General features: G+C 42.3%; 1 protein-coding gene across 1 annotated transcript; it reads left to right on the forward strand.

The window, feature by feature from the left end:
• Positions 1–245: 245 nt before the first annotated feature.
• On the forward strand, positions 246–16,348 carry wdr1 (WD repeat domain 1). The gene is made up of 15 exons (XM_079509207.1): positions 246–393; positions 1,683–1,804; positions 1,951–2,041; positions 2,427–2,574; positions 2,709–2,889; positions 4,620–4,697; positions 5,032–5,112; positions 7,247–7,480; positions 9,810–9,899; positions 10,579–10,733; positions 11,312–11,399; positions 11,983–12,093; positions 12,506–12,679; positions 13,598–13,742; positions 14,891–16,348. Exons 1-15 carry the CDS (start codon positions 378–380, stop codon positions 14,995–14,997), a joined length of 1,821 nt encoding a protein of 606 aa, XP_079365333.1. The 5' UTR covers positions 246–377; the 3' UTR covers positions 14,998–16,348.
• Positions 16,349–16,486: the final 138 nt, after the last annotated feature.

A 16,486-nucleotide genomic window follows, 5' to 3' on the forward strand; every position in this document is an offset into this window, starting at 1 on the left:
GCGCACACGCACACACACACACACAGAGGCGTTTTAATATTACAGTAGCACTATTAGGCTGGCTGTCTCACCCACAGACTTGTCATCATCATGTTCTTGTTGGGTATTTTAATCATATCTACGAGTTTAATTGGGGGGTGATTTCAAGCTGACGTCATTTCCTCAACGGGGCGAGTCTGTGGCGTAGGAGCTGAGTTTACCATATATGGGCATGGCGAGACGTCTCGAGCCGAGCGCTCGCTCCACTTCCGTGTTTGTATGAGAGCAGAGCAGAGCAGCCAGACTGACTGACTCACTGCCTCCACACAGCTCGCCCCGGTTTCATTCATTCGGAAGGAGTAACAACAACAAAAAACAGCACAGCAAGCAGCGAAAACATGTCGCTCGAAGCCAGTAAGTCTCTGCCCGTCTTGTCGTCGTGCTAGTTAGTTTGATTCGTACAAATTATTGCATTAATAACGGGGGGAACGCTCGAGCCAAGCCTAGCCTACTTTAGCTGAGAGAGAGCTGTGTCTGTGTGTGTTGTAGCCTCGCCCCTATTTAGTTCCATACACGATTCTGACATTTCTAAGGGGATTAACTCTTTGTCAATGGGAAGGAGAAGAACACTATGGTATTATCAAATGATAACCTTCTCTTATGCCTAAAAAAATACCCCACACATTTGTGTGTGAATGAGCATGTAGCCTGAATGAGAGGTGCACCAACCAACCATGACTGAAGATTTCCATTAGCTTTTAGCCTCCCTTCCTACTTTTGGGAGGAAATAGCTGTGCATGCATTTCTATGCACGACGATGCATTGTTATGACAGGAGGAGTGACAGAGGAGGGGGCATGTTTAGCACAAGGGGTCCCCTGTATCTGTCACGCGGTATGTGACTGTCTGTAACCACTCGCGGTACAAAACATGTTAACCTATTTTAACTCTTGGCTAATGGACTAATGGAACAAAATTGACCTGTAAAGCAGTGGTTATCAAACGTTTTTGTGTCAAGTTCCTAAGGAGGACCCCCAAATTGATATATTTGGCCACGGACCCCCATCTGAAAATGTTTTATGCCAGGGACACCCCCAGAAGAGACTTTTTTTTTGTGTAAAAAATAAAAGAAAGCTAAAAATTAATAAAAGAAAACTATTTGAAATACTTCAAACAATTTCAATGTCTTCTATTGTATTATCGTGTGTATATATCTGCTAATTTTGAATAGCCAACATATCAAATATAGATAAAGGGTTTGAAAGGATTGTGATGCTGTGAACAAATTATGTTGGCCTATTTTAACTCTGAAAGACAGTGTACCAGATGGAACACAATTGACCTGTAATTTGTAATGGACATTTTGGATCATTTTGTTCAGTAGAGTTACAAACTGACAGGATTTCTACTGTGTATAGCCAACCAGTGGGTATAGCAGGAGATCCAAGTGTTAAGCTAAAGCTATGCAATTTGGTTGCATGCAAAGTAAAGCGCCTGATTTATAGTTGCATGCTATAAAAAGCAGAGATACAAGCTCACAACGCTTCAGATTCATGATGTGTTGTGAGCTTGTAGATCTGCTTTTAGTGATCATGACACTAGGATGCAACAAAGTATAGATCAGGCATAGTGTGTGTGTGTGTGTGTGTGTGTGCTGATGCTTGATGTTGATGAATGATCATGGCCCTCGCCTTCTCTCTTCAGAACACGTATTTGCCAGCCTCCCTTCCATGGAGAGGGGAGTGGCCAAAGTGCTCGGCGGAGATCCCAAAGGCGTCAATTTTCTCTACACCAACGGGAAGAGTGTCATCATCAGGAACATCGAGGTAGGTGTCATTTATCTTGAGCTGACATTGAATAATAATATGTTTAAGTGCGATGCGGCGTAAGCGGTTTGGATGCTTTGTACCATATCGTTCGTCACACACGGACAGATCCGCCAATGTCTCTCTCCCCTCCTTGTCTTTGACAGAACCCTGCGATAGCTGACATCTACACAGAGCACCCACACCAAGTGACTGTTGCCAAGTACGCTCCCAGTGGCTTCTACATCGCCTCCGGAGGTAAGCTACATATTAAAACAGAGTCCAGAGGGAAGCACGTACATCTCCAAAATCACAGGTGCTGAACTAAAATGTGTACATTTAGAAGAAGTCACTGCATACTAGCTTCCAGTAGAAAACCTACTCTAATACATACTACTACAAATACAATACTTCCCTTCCTCTTCTAAAGCCACACATATTTGACATGCGCTACTGCAGTGGTTCTCAAACCTCCCTTTACTAGTGGGGACCCCCCTGGAACCCCCTCAAAGACCCCTGGGGGGGTCCCATCAGACCCCACTTTGAGAACCACTGACTGCGCTACAGATTGTGTTGACAAAATGTGGGCACGTACCACAACAGTGACTACTGCTGTATCTCTCCTTGCCTGCGTTTCCGTCAGATGTGTCCGGAAAGATCAGAATCTGGGACACCACCCAGAAGGAGCACTTGCTCAAATATGAGTACCAGCCATTCGGGGGGAGGATCAAGGATATTGCCTGGACGGAGGACAGCCAGAGGCTCGCCGTTGTGGGCGAAGGGCGAGAAAAGTAGGTGTCATGGGGGGAGATCTTACTTAGAACTAAGCCCCAGCCAAATACATTTGGGGGTGCTTGACATGAAAAGGTTTGAGAACCACTCATCTATATAAACCATATAACCTGTCATATTGTGTTCACCTCAGGTACGGTGCTGTGTTCTTATGGAACACCGGCTCCTCAGTGGGAGAGGTGTTTGGCCACTCCAAAGTCATCAACAGCGTAGATCTCAAGCAGACGCGGCCATACCGCCTGGTCACTGGTAGTGATGACACCTCTGTTTCCTTCTCTGAAGGACCCCCCTTCAAGTTCAAGAGCACAATACCTGTGAGTAAAAAGCGGTTATATATATTTGTTTTTTAAGGCATTTGAGCAGCTTTTGGAAAGGGGTATTGTGTGGGTCTCTTGTCCTAAGCTGCTAGGGAAGTGTCTGATGAAGTGGGAAGAGAAGAGACATTTCATATTTCTGTTGAACAGATATTTCAGTTGGCTTAATTATTGTGCTTACATTAGTGCCAAATGACAGCTTATTTATGGCCAGAGCCATAGAGTAAGACAGAGTTAAGACAATGATTGAGGGGGCAGAAAACAGCCCGGTCACTTGGTTCATGTAACTTGTCGTTTGTCACTGCAAAGCCTATAGACTCCAATGCATTCTGTAAACTTCCTGTTCAGGCCTTTGTCACTATTCGCCAATAGAAGTCTATAATGAGAGCCGCCATTGGACTGGCCCCATGAAGTGAACGGAGTTGTCGTAACTCATGGCTCTGTTTATGGCTATCTTGTTTTTGTTTCCAGCTGCATCTGAAAATAATATAGGTGTCAAGATTTCCACAGTCAGATTCTTGACCATGATGAGGATGTCGTTTTTTTGTTTTGTTTTTCCCTTCGTGGGCCTCTTTTTTTTTTTTTGCACTCCAGTTTTGTCCATTCCACAGCTCCTTGACAGTGTAGATATTTGTCCATTTCTGGTCATTTCACCCCCATAACATTCTTTGGATATGTGTGAATTGCATTCCTCAGAAAGTAGTAGCCTTTTGCCCTGTGAACGTCTACCAGAGTTTTCAGTATGCAGAGTTTAGCTCAGAATTCTTACACAACTACGGCATGTGTGAACTTGTTTTTTATCATGGACCTGTGCTAGATAACTGCTTTTGGTTAACTTTAGATCCTTCCTCTCACATATTGGACCTAGTTGTTACATACAACATGGAGTTATTGGACTGCATTTTCTTTCAATCACAAGGCAGATTTGTGAGTCTGTCATGTAAAGTTACAAGTATTAATAATGGAGTCACAACATGTATAATCTTGCTTCTGGTTAGTTCAAGTTGAAGATTGTCTTTTTTTTCTTTTTGAAAATCAGAACAGCAAAAACCTTTACCTCCCACTTCAGTGTTGACTGTAAACCTTTTTGTGTCGAGGCCTGAAATCTGTTGATCCAGGGCTGCCTGTAGTGAGTGTAGTCTCAGCACAGCAGTAGCCCATGTAAGGACAGACGGAGAGATCTGTCTTGAAACCAAAAGGCCAGCTTCCTCAACCTAACATGTCCCTCTCTGTTGTGGTTCCTTATTCTGCTCACAACCTCGGTTAACAAGAAGGGTCACCTGACTAAGTCACAGATCACTATTGACATGACACACACACACACACACACACACACACACACACACACTGATTGTAGCTTGTAGATAGGCTGTTTATTTTGGTTATTTATTTTAAGATTAGAGCATTTGAAGTGGTCTAACTGGCAATATGTTCAGAAGCATCTTAAAAAAACTCATACAATCTTAATAGTCTCTGGATATTTCAAGGTTAAAGCATCAAGCTGTGATTTCAGTTCAGTATTGCATGTAGAACAACGGGAACGACTCCAACAAGGAACATCATTCATAATACATTTATTTTACATATTATAACGTTGGTTGCTAAATGCTAATAGGAATCATGGCCATACAAACATTATCTGTTGTGATATTGTATTTTTGCTTCAATCCATGTTTGTTTGAGGTTAATTTTCCAATTCCTCCTTTTTTCTTTCTGCTGACTCGTCAAAGGACCACAGCAACTTCGTCAACTGTGTGCGATTCTCCCCAGATGGAACCCGCTTTGTTACAGCTAGTGCTGATGGTCAAGTGAGTATCGGGTCCAAAGCCAACGAGTTCACAGCCATATATTGACTGACATTGTGACTCATCGCTGATGCTGGGCACAAACCTCTTATCTCCATATTTTATTATTATTCGTAAAATTAGCGCCCTACAGCGCCACACAAAAGCATAAAAAGTAGCAGATCCAAGTTTGGTGCAACGTGATGCGTTTATCTTGTAGTTCTGCTACTTTTGTCATCTTTGAATTTGAATCCTGAAAAGCTTTTGGACATATGAGGTTTCCACCCGACGGAGACGATAATCTTGTTTGATGTGGAAAATGATCACTGAATTCCTCGCCATCATCGTGATTTCACAGATCCTCATGTACGACGGAAAGACTGGTGAAAAGATATCCTCAATTGGTGGAGAAAAGGCACATGGTGGAGGAATTTACGCAGTAAGTAATTAATAGATCATCTTTTCTGTGTTTTGAAATGACTTATGGTTGCACGTAATCAAAGTTTCCAACTTTTTTTTTTAAACTTTGTTTTTGCTCACTTGGATACTATTTGTTTTTCACTATTCTGAGTGGTCGCCATAATTGTATTTTTAATTATTAGTTAGGATTATAAGATTATTTAATGCATGTCACCAGTATGCAATGTCATACAAGCCATAGGTCTGTGACAATTATTTGAGATAATCACAATTATTTTGCATAATTGTTCATCGTCAAGTTAATCTGTTTAACATTTCATAAATATATATATATATATATATATATATATATTTTTTCAAAAATAGTGTAAATGGCAGCTCCACAGGCTCTTAACATGTGGCAATACAATGCGTTGTGAGCTTGTAGACCGGTTATTTTACAAAGGTTTTCAAAGTATAAAATATATGATCTGTTTTGGCAATAGTATAGTTACTCTATTTGTTATAATTTCTACCTTTTGGTAGTTATTAGTTCTACTCTACCTGCCATGGTTTAATAACAATTATTTTAAGGCCAATGGGCTCTATGCAGCCAACACTTCCGCGTTCAGTTTGGGCCACCAGAACGCTTCCGGTTGGCAGCCGCTCATTCACTTTGAACGTATGGTCGTGATTTTGTAGGAATAAAGTTCAGTACTTTATACAACACTATTTCATTTGATAATGTGATGGCATAGTTTTTCATAGTTTGTATTCTTTGTGTTGCGACGTTGACATGATGACATGAGTTAGACCTACTATAATACTTAATATTCATATATTAAGACTATAGGACATCGGCAGCTACTTGAGAATAGCAGATCTACAAGCTCACAATGCGTCGTTGTGAGCTTGTAGATCATATATTTTCCAAAACAGTTTTTGTTTTATACAAATAAAAACCTGGCACAAAACATTCAGATGGGGGTCCGTGTGCACAAATACATGGGGGTCCTTGGCTTTATGACAATGTTTGAGCAGAATCACAGGTTTAAACAACATTAGGGAACAAGCCTAAATAAGCATATACTTTAGAAACAAGCCCCAAAAAACGCAACCTAACCTGTCAATATTTTCAAGCAACTTTACTGAAAAACAAGACCAAAGTCGCTTATAACAAGCGGACATGGCAACACCGGAGAAATCCATGAAGAACAGGAGATTTAAGACGTTTCTAACTAACTATGCCATCGCATTATCAAATGAAATAGTGGTTTATAAAGTACTGAACTTTATTCCTACAAAATCACGACCGTATGTTCACACTGAATGAGCGGCCGACCGGAAGCGTTCCGGCAGCCCAAACTGAACGCCGAAGTGTTGGCTGCATAGAGCCCATTGATCATCAAGTAAAATGCCTATACCAGTGGTTCTCAAAGTGGGTTCCGGAACCCCCAGGGGTCCATGTTGAACAAAGGCTAATCTACAAGCTCACAGCATGTCACTTTATGCCACGCTTGTGCATCTGCTATTACTTGCTTACTTGAAATTAACACATCTTCGCTACTGGGGGTCCCTGGCACGATTCATTTCCAGATAGGCGGTCGTGGCCAAATGCATATCAATTTGGGGGTCCTTGACTTGAAAAAGGTTTGAACCACAGTCTGTAATACAGTATCGTGCCGGCCTTAATTACAACCTAGTGCTTTCAGAGTCGAGGGGGAAGAGGACTCAACAACAAGTCTGTGCATCACTCAAATCGTCTTTCTTAACCCATTTTTGGCGGGAACCCCTTTTGGTGTTTATAGCATTGTTATACTCTAGTTTATGAAAAATAGCAGATCTACAAGCTCATAGTGCAGCACTCAGTGCCGCACTATGAACTTGTAGGTCTGCTATTTTTGAAAAATCATAAATGTGGCACAAATCTTTGAATATATATTCTTTCAGAACGTTTTTAACTCAAATCTTTGCGTCTGGAGGGTCCCTGGAACTAGATATTTTCAGATGGGGGGTCGGCGGCCAAATACATGTAATTCTAGGGGTCCTTGACATGAAATAGCTTGAGAACCACTGACATAGAAACATAGGTTTTTCAGAAAACTGTCAGGATTTTAGAAGACATTTGTAGAATCGTCCTCGGGTCTAAAGAGGTTAACCTCCTCATCCTGCAGGTGTGCTGGAGCCCCGACGGCTCCCAGCTGATGTCCGCCTCAGGGGACAAGACGGTGAAGCTGTGGGACGTGGGAGCGGGCACGGCTGTCATCACCTTCAACATGGGCTCCGACGTCATGGACCAGCAGCTGGGCTGCCTGTGGCAGAAAGACCACCTCATCAGCATCTCCCTGTCGGGATACATCAACTACCTGGACAAGAACAACCCAGACCGCCCCCTGCGCACAATTAAGGTCAGTCTTGATTGATTCAATACTCCCATTTAAGCCTGATGTCGATCCTAAAACAAATCCCTTTAAATCCTGACCTAAGGATGGGGGGGGTGGGAAATCCAAACATATCGAGCTTTGTGCATGGATCTGCTACTTTTGCTGTTTTTAAATTTGAATCGGGACATGCAGTATGCAATTTTGTGGATGTTGCTTCCGATTTCCCAGAGAATATCGTTTCTTCTTCCTTTTTCTAATTGCACACCCCATCAAGCAAAAACAAAGGGCGCGCGGGAGTGCTGTCGTTCAAGGCTTATGAATACACAACCAGTTTCTATAGAGCTTGACACTTCTGAGTCTAGAGACGTTCACAGGCCGAAGAAGCCATGTGGACAGGATATGGGGGCGCATAATACAAAAAAACATGGTTCCAATCCATCATTTACTGCCAAAATGTTGTTGAATGACGTTTGGCACATCTTCATTATTGGGATCATATAACATTGCCAAGTTTAACCCATTTAGGCCTGACCTCAAAATTTAAAAAAAAATCTTCTAAATCCTCCAGTTTTCTGAAATAAATATTTTCACGATTTTTCAAAAATAGCAGACCTACAAGCTCGTGAGCTTGTAGATCTGCTATTTTTCAATAGCTAAATTATAACATGTTTAAAACACCAAAAGGGGTTCCTGCCCAAAATGGGTTAACATTGAATTGGACTGTAATAGAGATCCAGGGTTTCATGTTTTTCAAACACCATAATGAAAGAACCCCACATTTATGTAAATCAAGCTCTATTCAAGTCAAATTTGAAAACCTGGCATTTTGCTTCATAGTCCTACATCTCTGAACTTCACATTGGGTTCCCCGATTTAAAAAAAACCCCCCAAAAGAATCAGCGACCTGTCCGGATCCGCGTTTTACCATAATCACTCGGACCCGTGTCTATTCGGTTCTATTATTTCGGACATCGCGTCTGTTTATCATTATGGTATGGATAATGTAGCCTGGGTAATAAGCCAGACCGAATCAGCCGTTGGCAAAAAAGTAATTGCCTGCCGGCGGATTACGGTCTGGAGAGGCTCAATTGTACGACACCAATTCCTACACCAGAGAACTGGTGTGGCCAATCGGGACACTGTATGCAATATGGGCGGGCTTTGGTACAGTGACGTTCAATGCTTGAGACCTTTGACTGACAGTAGCTCTGACCAATTGCGTCAAAGAGAAAATGTTTGAACCCGCCCCCCCGGGAAACAAGATCCATACACAGCATCTCCAGACTCGAATACCACACGACAGTGTGGTATTCAGCGCCGATCGGTAGAGGGGGGGAAAAAAGTGTTAACGATGATTACACTGACCTGGGATCCGATTACTCCCGGACTCAGAGTGCATCAAAATATACCTCCCATGGAAACAAAATGCACACGTGTTGTGAGCAATCATGGCTTCCTTATTTATCAAGTGGATTCTTTATTTATCAAGTGAAAACATGCACTGTTAGAACGTCATTTTAGGTACAGTATGTCGGGTCCATAAAATCTTCGTTGCGTCTAATATCTTGAAACAAATCGGATCTCGGTCTGTCTTTTAAAATAGAATGTCCGGTCATTTTACAATTTTGGCATTTAGCAGACGCTCTTAATCCAGAGCGATTTACAGTAAGCAAGAACAAAACATGGCGATGCATCATATACATAAAGACTAGGTCCACTCGGATCTAGTCGGAAACCACTTTACTTCCTAAAGTTGCTATCACATGGCTGTTTAACATTCACCAATGCAGCGTGGTTCCGCGGGTCACTACCTTTGTATTTGTAGGATGAGCGGGTCGAGGGAGCGCTTGCTCATCCTCTCACTCATCCTCTTGCTCATCCTATGAACTCAAATATTGCCTACGGCTCTGCACCAATGCAATAAACATACACAAAGTGAGCTGACGTGAGCCATGATGTCGCATGTTTTGCGGATTCACAGTTTTGCCCGTTTACATGGGAGACGCCAGGCGGGCGCATTTTCAAAGATTTTCACTTTGTTCCTTTTTCAACCCCCGATAACGCCGTTGACGCCTAAACAGAAGGCACATCTGATATTTTAGTTCGCCACTTTCTCTAGAGACCGTTGCAGTATAAACGTGTCCTCAGTCTTCCAGTATCACTTTGATTCTGGAATGACTTCAGGGGATGCTTTCGATTAAACACGCCTTTTACAATGGCCACTGGCTTGGTTTTATACTGTTGCGTACATTGTGGCTATTTGGCTAATATTTATATTGTTTTATGTTATACCTGTTGTCTACCGTGTGGTGCCCAATTTGAAATCATGTTTCCATTTCCATTTTTATTACAGGGGCACAGCAAATCCATACAGTCGATAACGGTTCACAAAAACGAAGGGCGGACATTCATCTACACTGGCAGTCATGATGGACACATCAATATCCTTTTCACTGCTCAAATGGTGGTGTTAACCAGATGGCACACAATGCAAGCAGGTGGCCTCTTTTATGTGTTTATGCTTAATTACAGTACTTTCTCTTTATGTACTCTTGCTTAAATACAGTACGTGCTCTCATTGGCATTCGGTTATCACTTTGCCAGTAAGGCGGCGGCCTATATCAGTGGTTCTCAAACCTTTCCGTGCCACAGACCATCAGATTGATATGTATTTGGCTGTGGACCCCCATCTGGAAAAGGTTTGTGCCAGATGACATGCCGTCGGCAAAAAAACAAACGCTTTGCAGAAGCTACAAGTCGAACTAGTGTCATTTCCATCCACCAGCTGTTTAAAAACCCACTTGTGTAGCACACCCCTTATGCGATGCTCAGCCAATCACAACACTGAATGACACAGCTTCCAGCTAATCACAGCACAGAATGGCACACCTTCAGCCAATCACAATTTGCGTCCTCACTTTTCCGTCTTCACTTTTCTGCCCTCACTTTTTGTACCCACTACTAAAATGAGTTAGTAGTATGATGCACCAACTCGGGAAGTTTGGAGATCTATGGGCATAAAAGGGACACAGACGGACAGACCGACAGGGATTCCAGGATTTATAGATGAGACGTTTCCCTAGTCCTTCTGAAAGTATTCCTCCTTAATCCTGTGTTCACATTACTGGGACTCGGAAACCGGGGAGAATGATGAGTTCTCGGGCAAGGGCCATACCAACCAGGTGAGCAGGATGGTGGTGGATGACGCAGGCCAGCTGGTGACCTGCAGCATGGACGATACGGTGCGCTTCATCAACCTCAACAAAAAGGAGTACAGGTACGCTGCACAACAATTAGGGCTGTTACGGTTACAACATTTTAGTCATTTTCACACAAATAATTTACCAATTTAACACATTGTGTGCCCACGCAACACTTTCAAAATAGTAACCCAGGGTGCCCACTTTTTACATTCAATATTTTGACATATTCTTTTTTTTATAAAAAACTAAAAAAGACTAAGACGTCCACAGACGTCTTGGGCACCACATACGGGTAATTCCCAGGACCTCTTGGGCACACAACCTGTTTAAAGTAAATGTGTTTTTTGCATTGAACATTGAACTTATGAATAAAAATCTATTTCTGGTTGCCTTTTTAGGCTTCATAATTGAAAATTGCACAGGGCATATGACAACATAACTAAGAAAGTACTGACATTTCCCGAAACATTGCGAAAAAAAGCTGATGTACAAACTTACAATGCGTCGTAAGCTTGTAGAGCTGCTATTTCCTCTTTTTTTTTTTATCTCAAATAATTATCTCTAAACACAATGACAGTTGTTCTGTGAAGTCTTGCCACATGTTGCTGTTTTTAATTGACAATACCACGTCTGATAATACTGTTTTCTCCAGTGCCTCTGATTTGGTGAAGATGGATTCCCAGCCTAAATGTGTGTCGGTGGCACCAGGAGGGCTGACGCTGGCTGTGTGCATTGGCCAGGTAATCATGCATGCTCCTTCGCTAATATCAGTTTGCCTTCTTGCTCTGTGTTCTATGCCTCCCACACACATGGTAAATGGTGCATTTATATAGTATATAGCCTTTATCCAAGGCGCGTTACATAGATTGTGCATTTCATTCACACATTCATACACCGATGATGGAGGAAACCATGCAAGGCACCAACCTGCTCATCGGGAGCAATTAGGGCTTCAGAGTCTTGCTCAACACTTGCTCAACACTTCGACACTAACTCTGGGGGAGCCCGGGTTCGAACTGGAACCGCACGTTTCCCAGTTCGAACCCGGGCTCCCCCAGAGTTACTCTACCCCTGAGCCACCGCCGCCCAGAAAGATGTACGTATGTACGTACTGTAGAACAGTAGAAACTATATTACTGAAACATAATTTTACATCTTGTGTTAATTTGTTTAGGAAACAGCGCTAGTGCGTGTGTGTTGGATGGCTCCTTTCTCACTTTTTTCACAAATCGCACATTAGGACTTGGTCATACAAACATTTTCAGTGATATTTGCTTTCATCCATGTGATTCACCATATCCCTTTTCCCTTTACCGTAAGCAGCTGGTCCTGATGAAGGACAAGAGGAAGGTGTTCTCTCTGGACAACCTGGGCTACGATCCAGAGGCCGGAGCCCTGCACCCTGGAGGCACCACTGCTGCAGTGGGGGATGCTGTAAGTGGAAAGCACACTGGTAGAAACCATAAAAAAAGAGAAAACACACACAGGACAGAGATGGGAATCTAAGGATTTGTTAAAAACGTTAACATTCGATAGTACCCACGAAACGAAAGAGGATTGGTTAGTGTCCCTATGGGGCGAGAAAATATACTGTAGTTGCCCTTTAGTTCAGTCTCCAGAAAAGGGGTGGTGGTGTAGTATGTGTCAGAGTCAGTTATAGCAAAGATTGTTTGTTTAGGAAGATGGCCCATCCTAATTGGAGCCAGTAGACATGAAATGGTACATGAAATGACATGAAATTAGCTTTCCAGGACTTTGCAAAACAAGACAGAATTTCTCCCAAAGAGTTAATGGTTTGTTCCAATGCCTTGTCAAGTTGTCATGTATCTCTCCTCCTCCTCCTCAGACTGGGAAGGTACACCTGTACTCCATCGAGGGGAACACACTGAAAGAGGAGGGCCAGAGCATGGAGGTCAAGGGGCCCATCACGGACATGGCCTACTCCAACGACGGAGCCTACCTCGCGGTCACGGACGAGAAGAAGGTGGTCTCGGTCTTCACCGTTGCAGACAGCTATGCGGTAAGTAATGCCCCACACACAACAATCTTCTCCATAACTCTTAACTTTTCTTGTTTTTCCTAAATTAATGCCCTTACTTGGCTCATCCTACAGCGGCGCACAAAAGCAAGCTCGAAACGAGACATTTTCAGCTTGTCGATCTGCTACTTTAGCTGTTTTTGACTTTGAATCCTGAAAAGTAACAGACGCCAGGCGGAGCGTTTCCAAAGATTTCCACTGGGAGGTGGTTTCACTTTATTGCGGTTTCAACCTCCGGACAATGCCGTTGCCGTCTAAACAGAAGGCACATCTGATTATTTTATTTGGACGTTTTTAATTACCACCAAGTGTAATGAAAACCCACCCATCTGTTATTGCTTCATCATTCACCATCATTTTTATCCCACGATTTTGCAGCCCATCTTTTCACCCAGTGTAAATTATTTAATGAAATCCTGGGCGCTACACTTCCTCTGCAAACCTTGGGGAGCAGTGGACAGACCTCATGTTTCCTTCTATGCACAAGGAGTCCAAGCTGCTTCTTTTCACCTGACAGGGGGGAGTTTCCCCGGCCGGACGTAGCGCGTGGAAGGAACACGTTATTCCAACCAGTTCCTTTCTGTTGATTTTTTTTACCTTGACCTTAGACCTCTTTCAACCAAAAGTTTAAATTCCCTTTCGGCGCAGCTTGCTCATCATCCCTCCCCAAATTGCATGGAAATCTGCCCATCCATTTTGCAGACAACTTGTTAACAGACACACACAGCTAGGAGCATTGGCTGCCACGCATGCAGGGCAATGACATGTCTTTCCCTCAGAATTGACGTCTACAGCAGTGGACCTCCAAGGGACCCTTGGGGTCCTTGACATGAAAACAGTCTGAGAAGCACCGATCTATGAAGTTGTAACAGTTTTTCTCCCCTGCCACTTCCCTTCTAGCTCAAAGATGAGTTCTATGGACACCACGCAAAAATCGTCACACTGGCCTGGTCACCTGATAATGAGCACTTTGCCAGCGGCGGGATGGACATGATGGTCTTTGTCTGGACTGTCAACGACTCGGATAAGAGAATCAGGATAGCAGGTATGTTCCTGCAAACACACACACGCATACTTTAGCTAGGTACAATGGCAACACTCGCACATGACATGTTTAGGCTTTTAAATTATTTACCTGAAATTGTATCCAGAAATGCAAAACCTATACTATATTATGACACTGGAAGGTTATACTTAAAATGTGGTATTGTCCATGCATCATTTATGTTGTCGCGGCTATGTTAAGTCCATTTCATGCACGAAAGCTCACGGTAACCGGAACGCTCGCCTCAATTTTGGCCATCGACCGATTGCCCCCCCATCGGTTCTTGTATCGTTTTACTGAGGTTAAGGTTAGGAATTAGTTTAGGGTTAGGCATAGTTTTACTGAGGTGACATTTAGGAATAAGGTTAGGTTTAGGCATAGTTTTACTGAGATTAGGAATAAGGTTATAGGTTGTGTTGAGGAAATTACTGAAAAAGTATTCACAGAAAATAACCAGGATATATCTGCAGGAGATGTTGAAAAAAAAGTTCAAGTGAACACAAGCACCCTCTTGTGGACAGAAACAACATACTACCTCTTAACCTCTCTAGAGCCCCCTTTTATACTTCATCACACAACACAACAGTGGCATGCTAATGTGTTGTGAGCTAGTAGTTCTGCTATTTTCTTGTTCTTTTTTTTTAATTCTTCTTACAGTTTGTTACTTTGATACCAGTGTTGGTTTTGGCCGCACATTTTGATTTTTTGTTTTAGTCACATTTTAGTCACCCGGAATGTTTTAGTGTTAGTCTAGTTTTAGTCGACTAAATCTACAGTTCATTTAGTCGAACAAAATTTATCTTGGCGGGCCTTGATGCCGTCGTAATGACTTGCTGAAAATAGCCGATCTACAAGCCCACAACTGCGACACGTTGCATGCTGAAATTAGACGATCTACAAGCTAATTGTAAAATTACTTATACTGGATCTCTTACCCACTAGTCCCTAACATTTTAGTCTCGTTTTTATGTGTTTGCAAAATCGTCAGTATATTTAGTTTTAGTCATCATAGCTTAGTTTTTATTTAATTTTCATTTTAGTTTGTCAGTGGAAAAAGGTAGTCGACGAACATTTTTCATCTTAGTTGACAAACGACACTGTTTGATACCCTTGTGACACATTTTGTGTTGCTATTTTGATGTCCACAGATGCCCACAAGCTGCACCATGTCAGCGGCCTGGCTTGGGTGGACGAGCACACCCTGGTCACCACCTCGCACGACGCCAGCGTGAAGCAGTGGACGGTTAAATTCTGATCTAAAACATGTGTGTACAATACATGACACACACACACGCATCCACATCCCGCACAGGGGACAAGGACTACTGTAGAACTCACTCACTCCTTATTTTTACAAAAAAAAAAGTTTTCCGTATATAAATGAGGGTCTCTGCTTTCCTGAAAACCCAGAATTGTAAATTTGTCATTATGGCAGGGGAAGATAAAGAAAAAATGAAAAGCTCTCTTCGAGAAACATATCTTAAGGTGTGTTTTTCTCTTGATGCAAAATGATGACCAGAGGAAAACTAAACATTGTATGCCACGTTAACGACGCGCTTTTTTACATCTTTCTGGGTTGTTCTTTTTTTTCAGAACCTGAAAACTAACTTGCAGGCTCAACATTCCATATATAGGCAATAGCCTTCTCTCAGTTCAAACTGAAACGCTTGTGTCTGTGTGGGTTGGGCTTACATTCATCAGAGATTGAGTGATGAATAATACATGATCAGTTGTCTTGTTGTGAGGAAAAAACGACGAGCAATTTGGATCCATTCCTGAGATGTTCATCGGTCCCAACTGTGCTTTGCCTGTTAGTTCAGTAGTAGTTCACCCACAAAAGTACAGATTTTTCTATCAATTGCACACACCACATTAAGCCTTGAATTCATGGAGATTTGTTTTCTTTTTTTTTGTCTCATTCCTGAGCCAATAAATTGACGACCATTCCGCCACGGAATGTTCTTTATATATTATTTTACTTCAATGTTGCCAAGTGAAAACTAACTGTTGGAATCTTCTGTGCTCTGAGATGGCAAAACAGGAGGATGGGACTTTAGATTGGGACTTTGATTGCTGAATTGTGCGAGGTGGTGGGGGCGCGTGTGCACATGGGGTGATCAATGCCTGTGTCCTGTGAATCATTTCATTTTTGATTTATTTGTATTTTGCTCAGGAGACTCTATTGAGTCTCGGACTCCACTGGTCATCAAATAATTGCCTTGGGAATGAAACAAAAAAATATGAGTTCAAGGCTTCATGGGGTTGTGAAATTGATATATTTGGTGTTTTGAGGGTAAACTACTCCTTTTTAAAGCAGGGGTGGATGTGACGGTTTCATGGGTGTGGGGGTGGAATTCTGCTTTTTACTGTCTTTGTCATGCGGAGCACTTTCTGTTGGGGTTGGGGAGCAATGATGAGAACGGAAAACAAAACTAAATACACAATCAAAATGCTGTGTAGACAAAGACGTTCAGTACCGTTTGCTGTGTTTTTGTTTGGACCCACTATGCTTGTCTCACTTTTTATTATTTCTCAATGCATCACCTTTCCCAAAGGTGGAAATGATTCATAATAATAATTATTAATAAACTTTTTATGCATTTTCCCATTCATGTACATAATGATTTGTGTGTGTGTGTGTGAGAATGTCAGCTTTGTAGTTATTTTGGCCCTTTGCAACTTAAGTTATAGTTTTTGCTCAGGGCAAATGGTAGACACTTGTAAACCGCTTTGATGGTCAAATC

This window comes from Electrona antarctica, assembly GCF_951216825.1.
Source record: "Electrona antarctica genome assembly, chromosome: 9".
Taxonomy (NCBI): Eukaryota; Metazoa; Chordata; class Actinopteri; order Myctophiformes; family Myctophidae; genus Electrona; species Electrona antarctica.

Excerpts from the sequence above, each read along its gene's own strand:
- wdr1 (XM_079509207.1), top strand. Across the intron at positions 4,698-5,031 it reads CAGCTAGTGCTGATGGTCAA|ATCCTCATGTACGACGGAAA; the intron begins GTGAGTATCGGG and ends GTGATTTCACAG. Across the intron at positions 13,743-14,890 it reads TAAGAGAATCAGGATAGCAG|ATGCCCACAAGCTGCACCAT; the intron begins GTATGTTCCTGC and ends TGATGTCCACAG.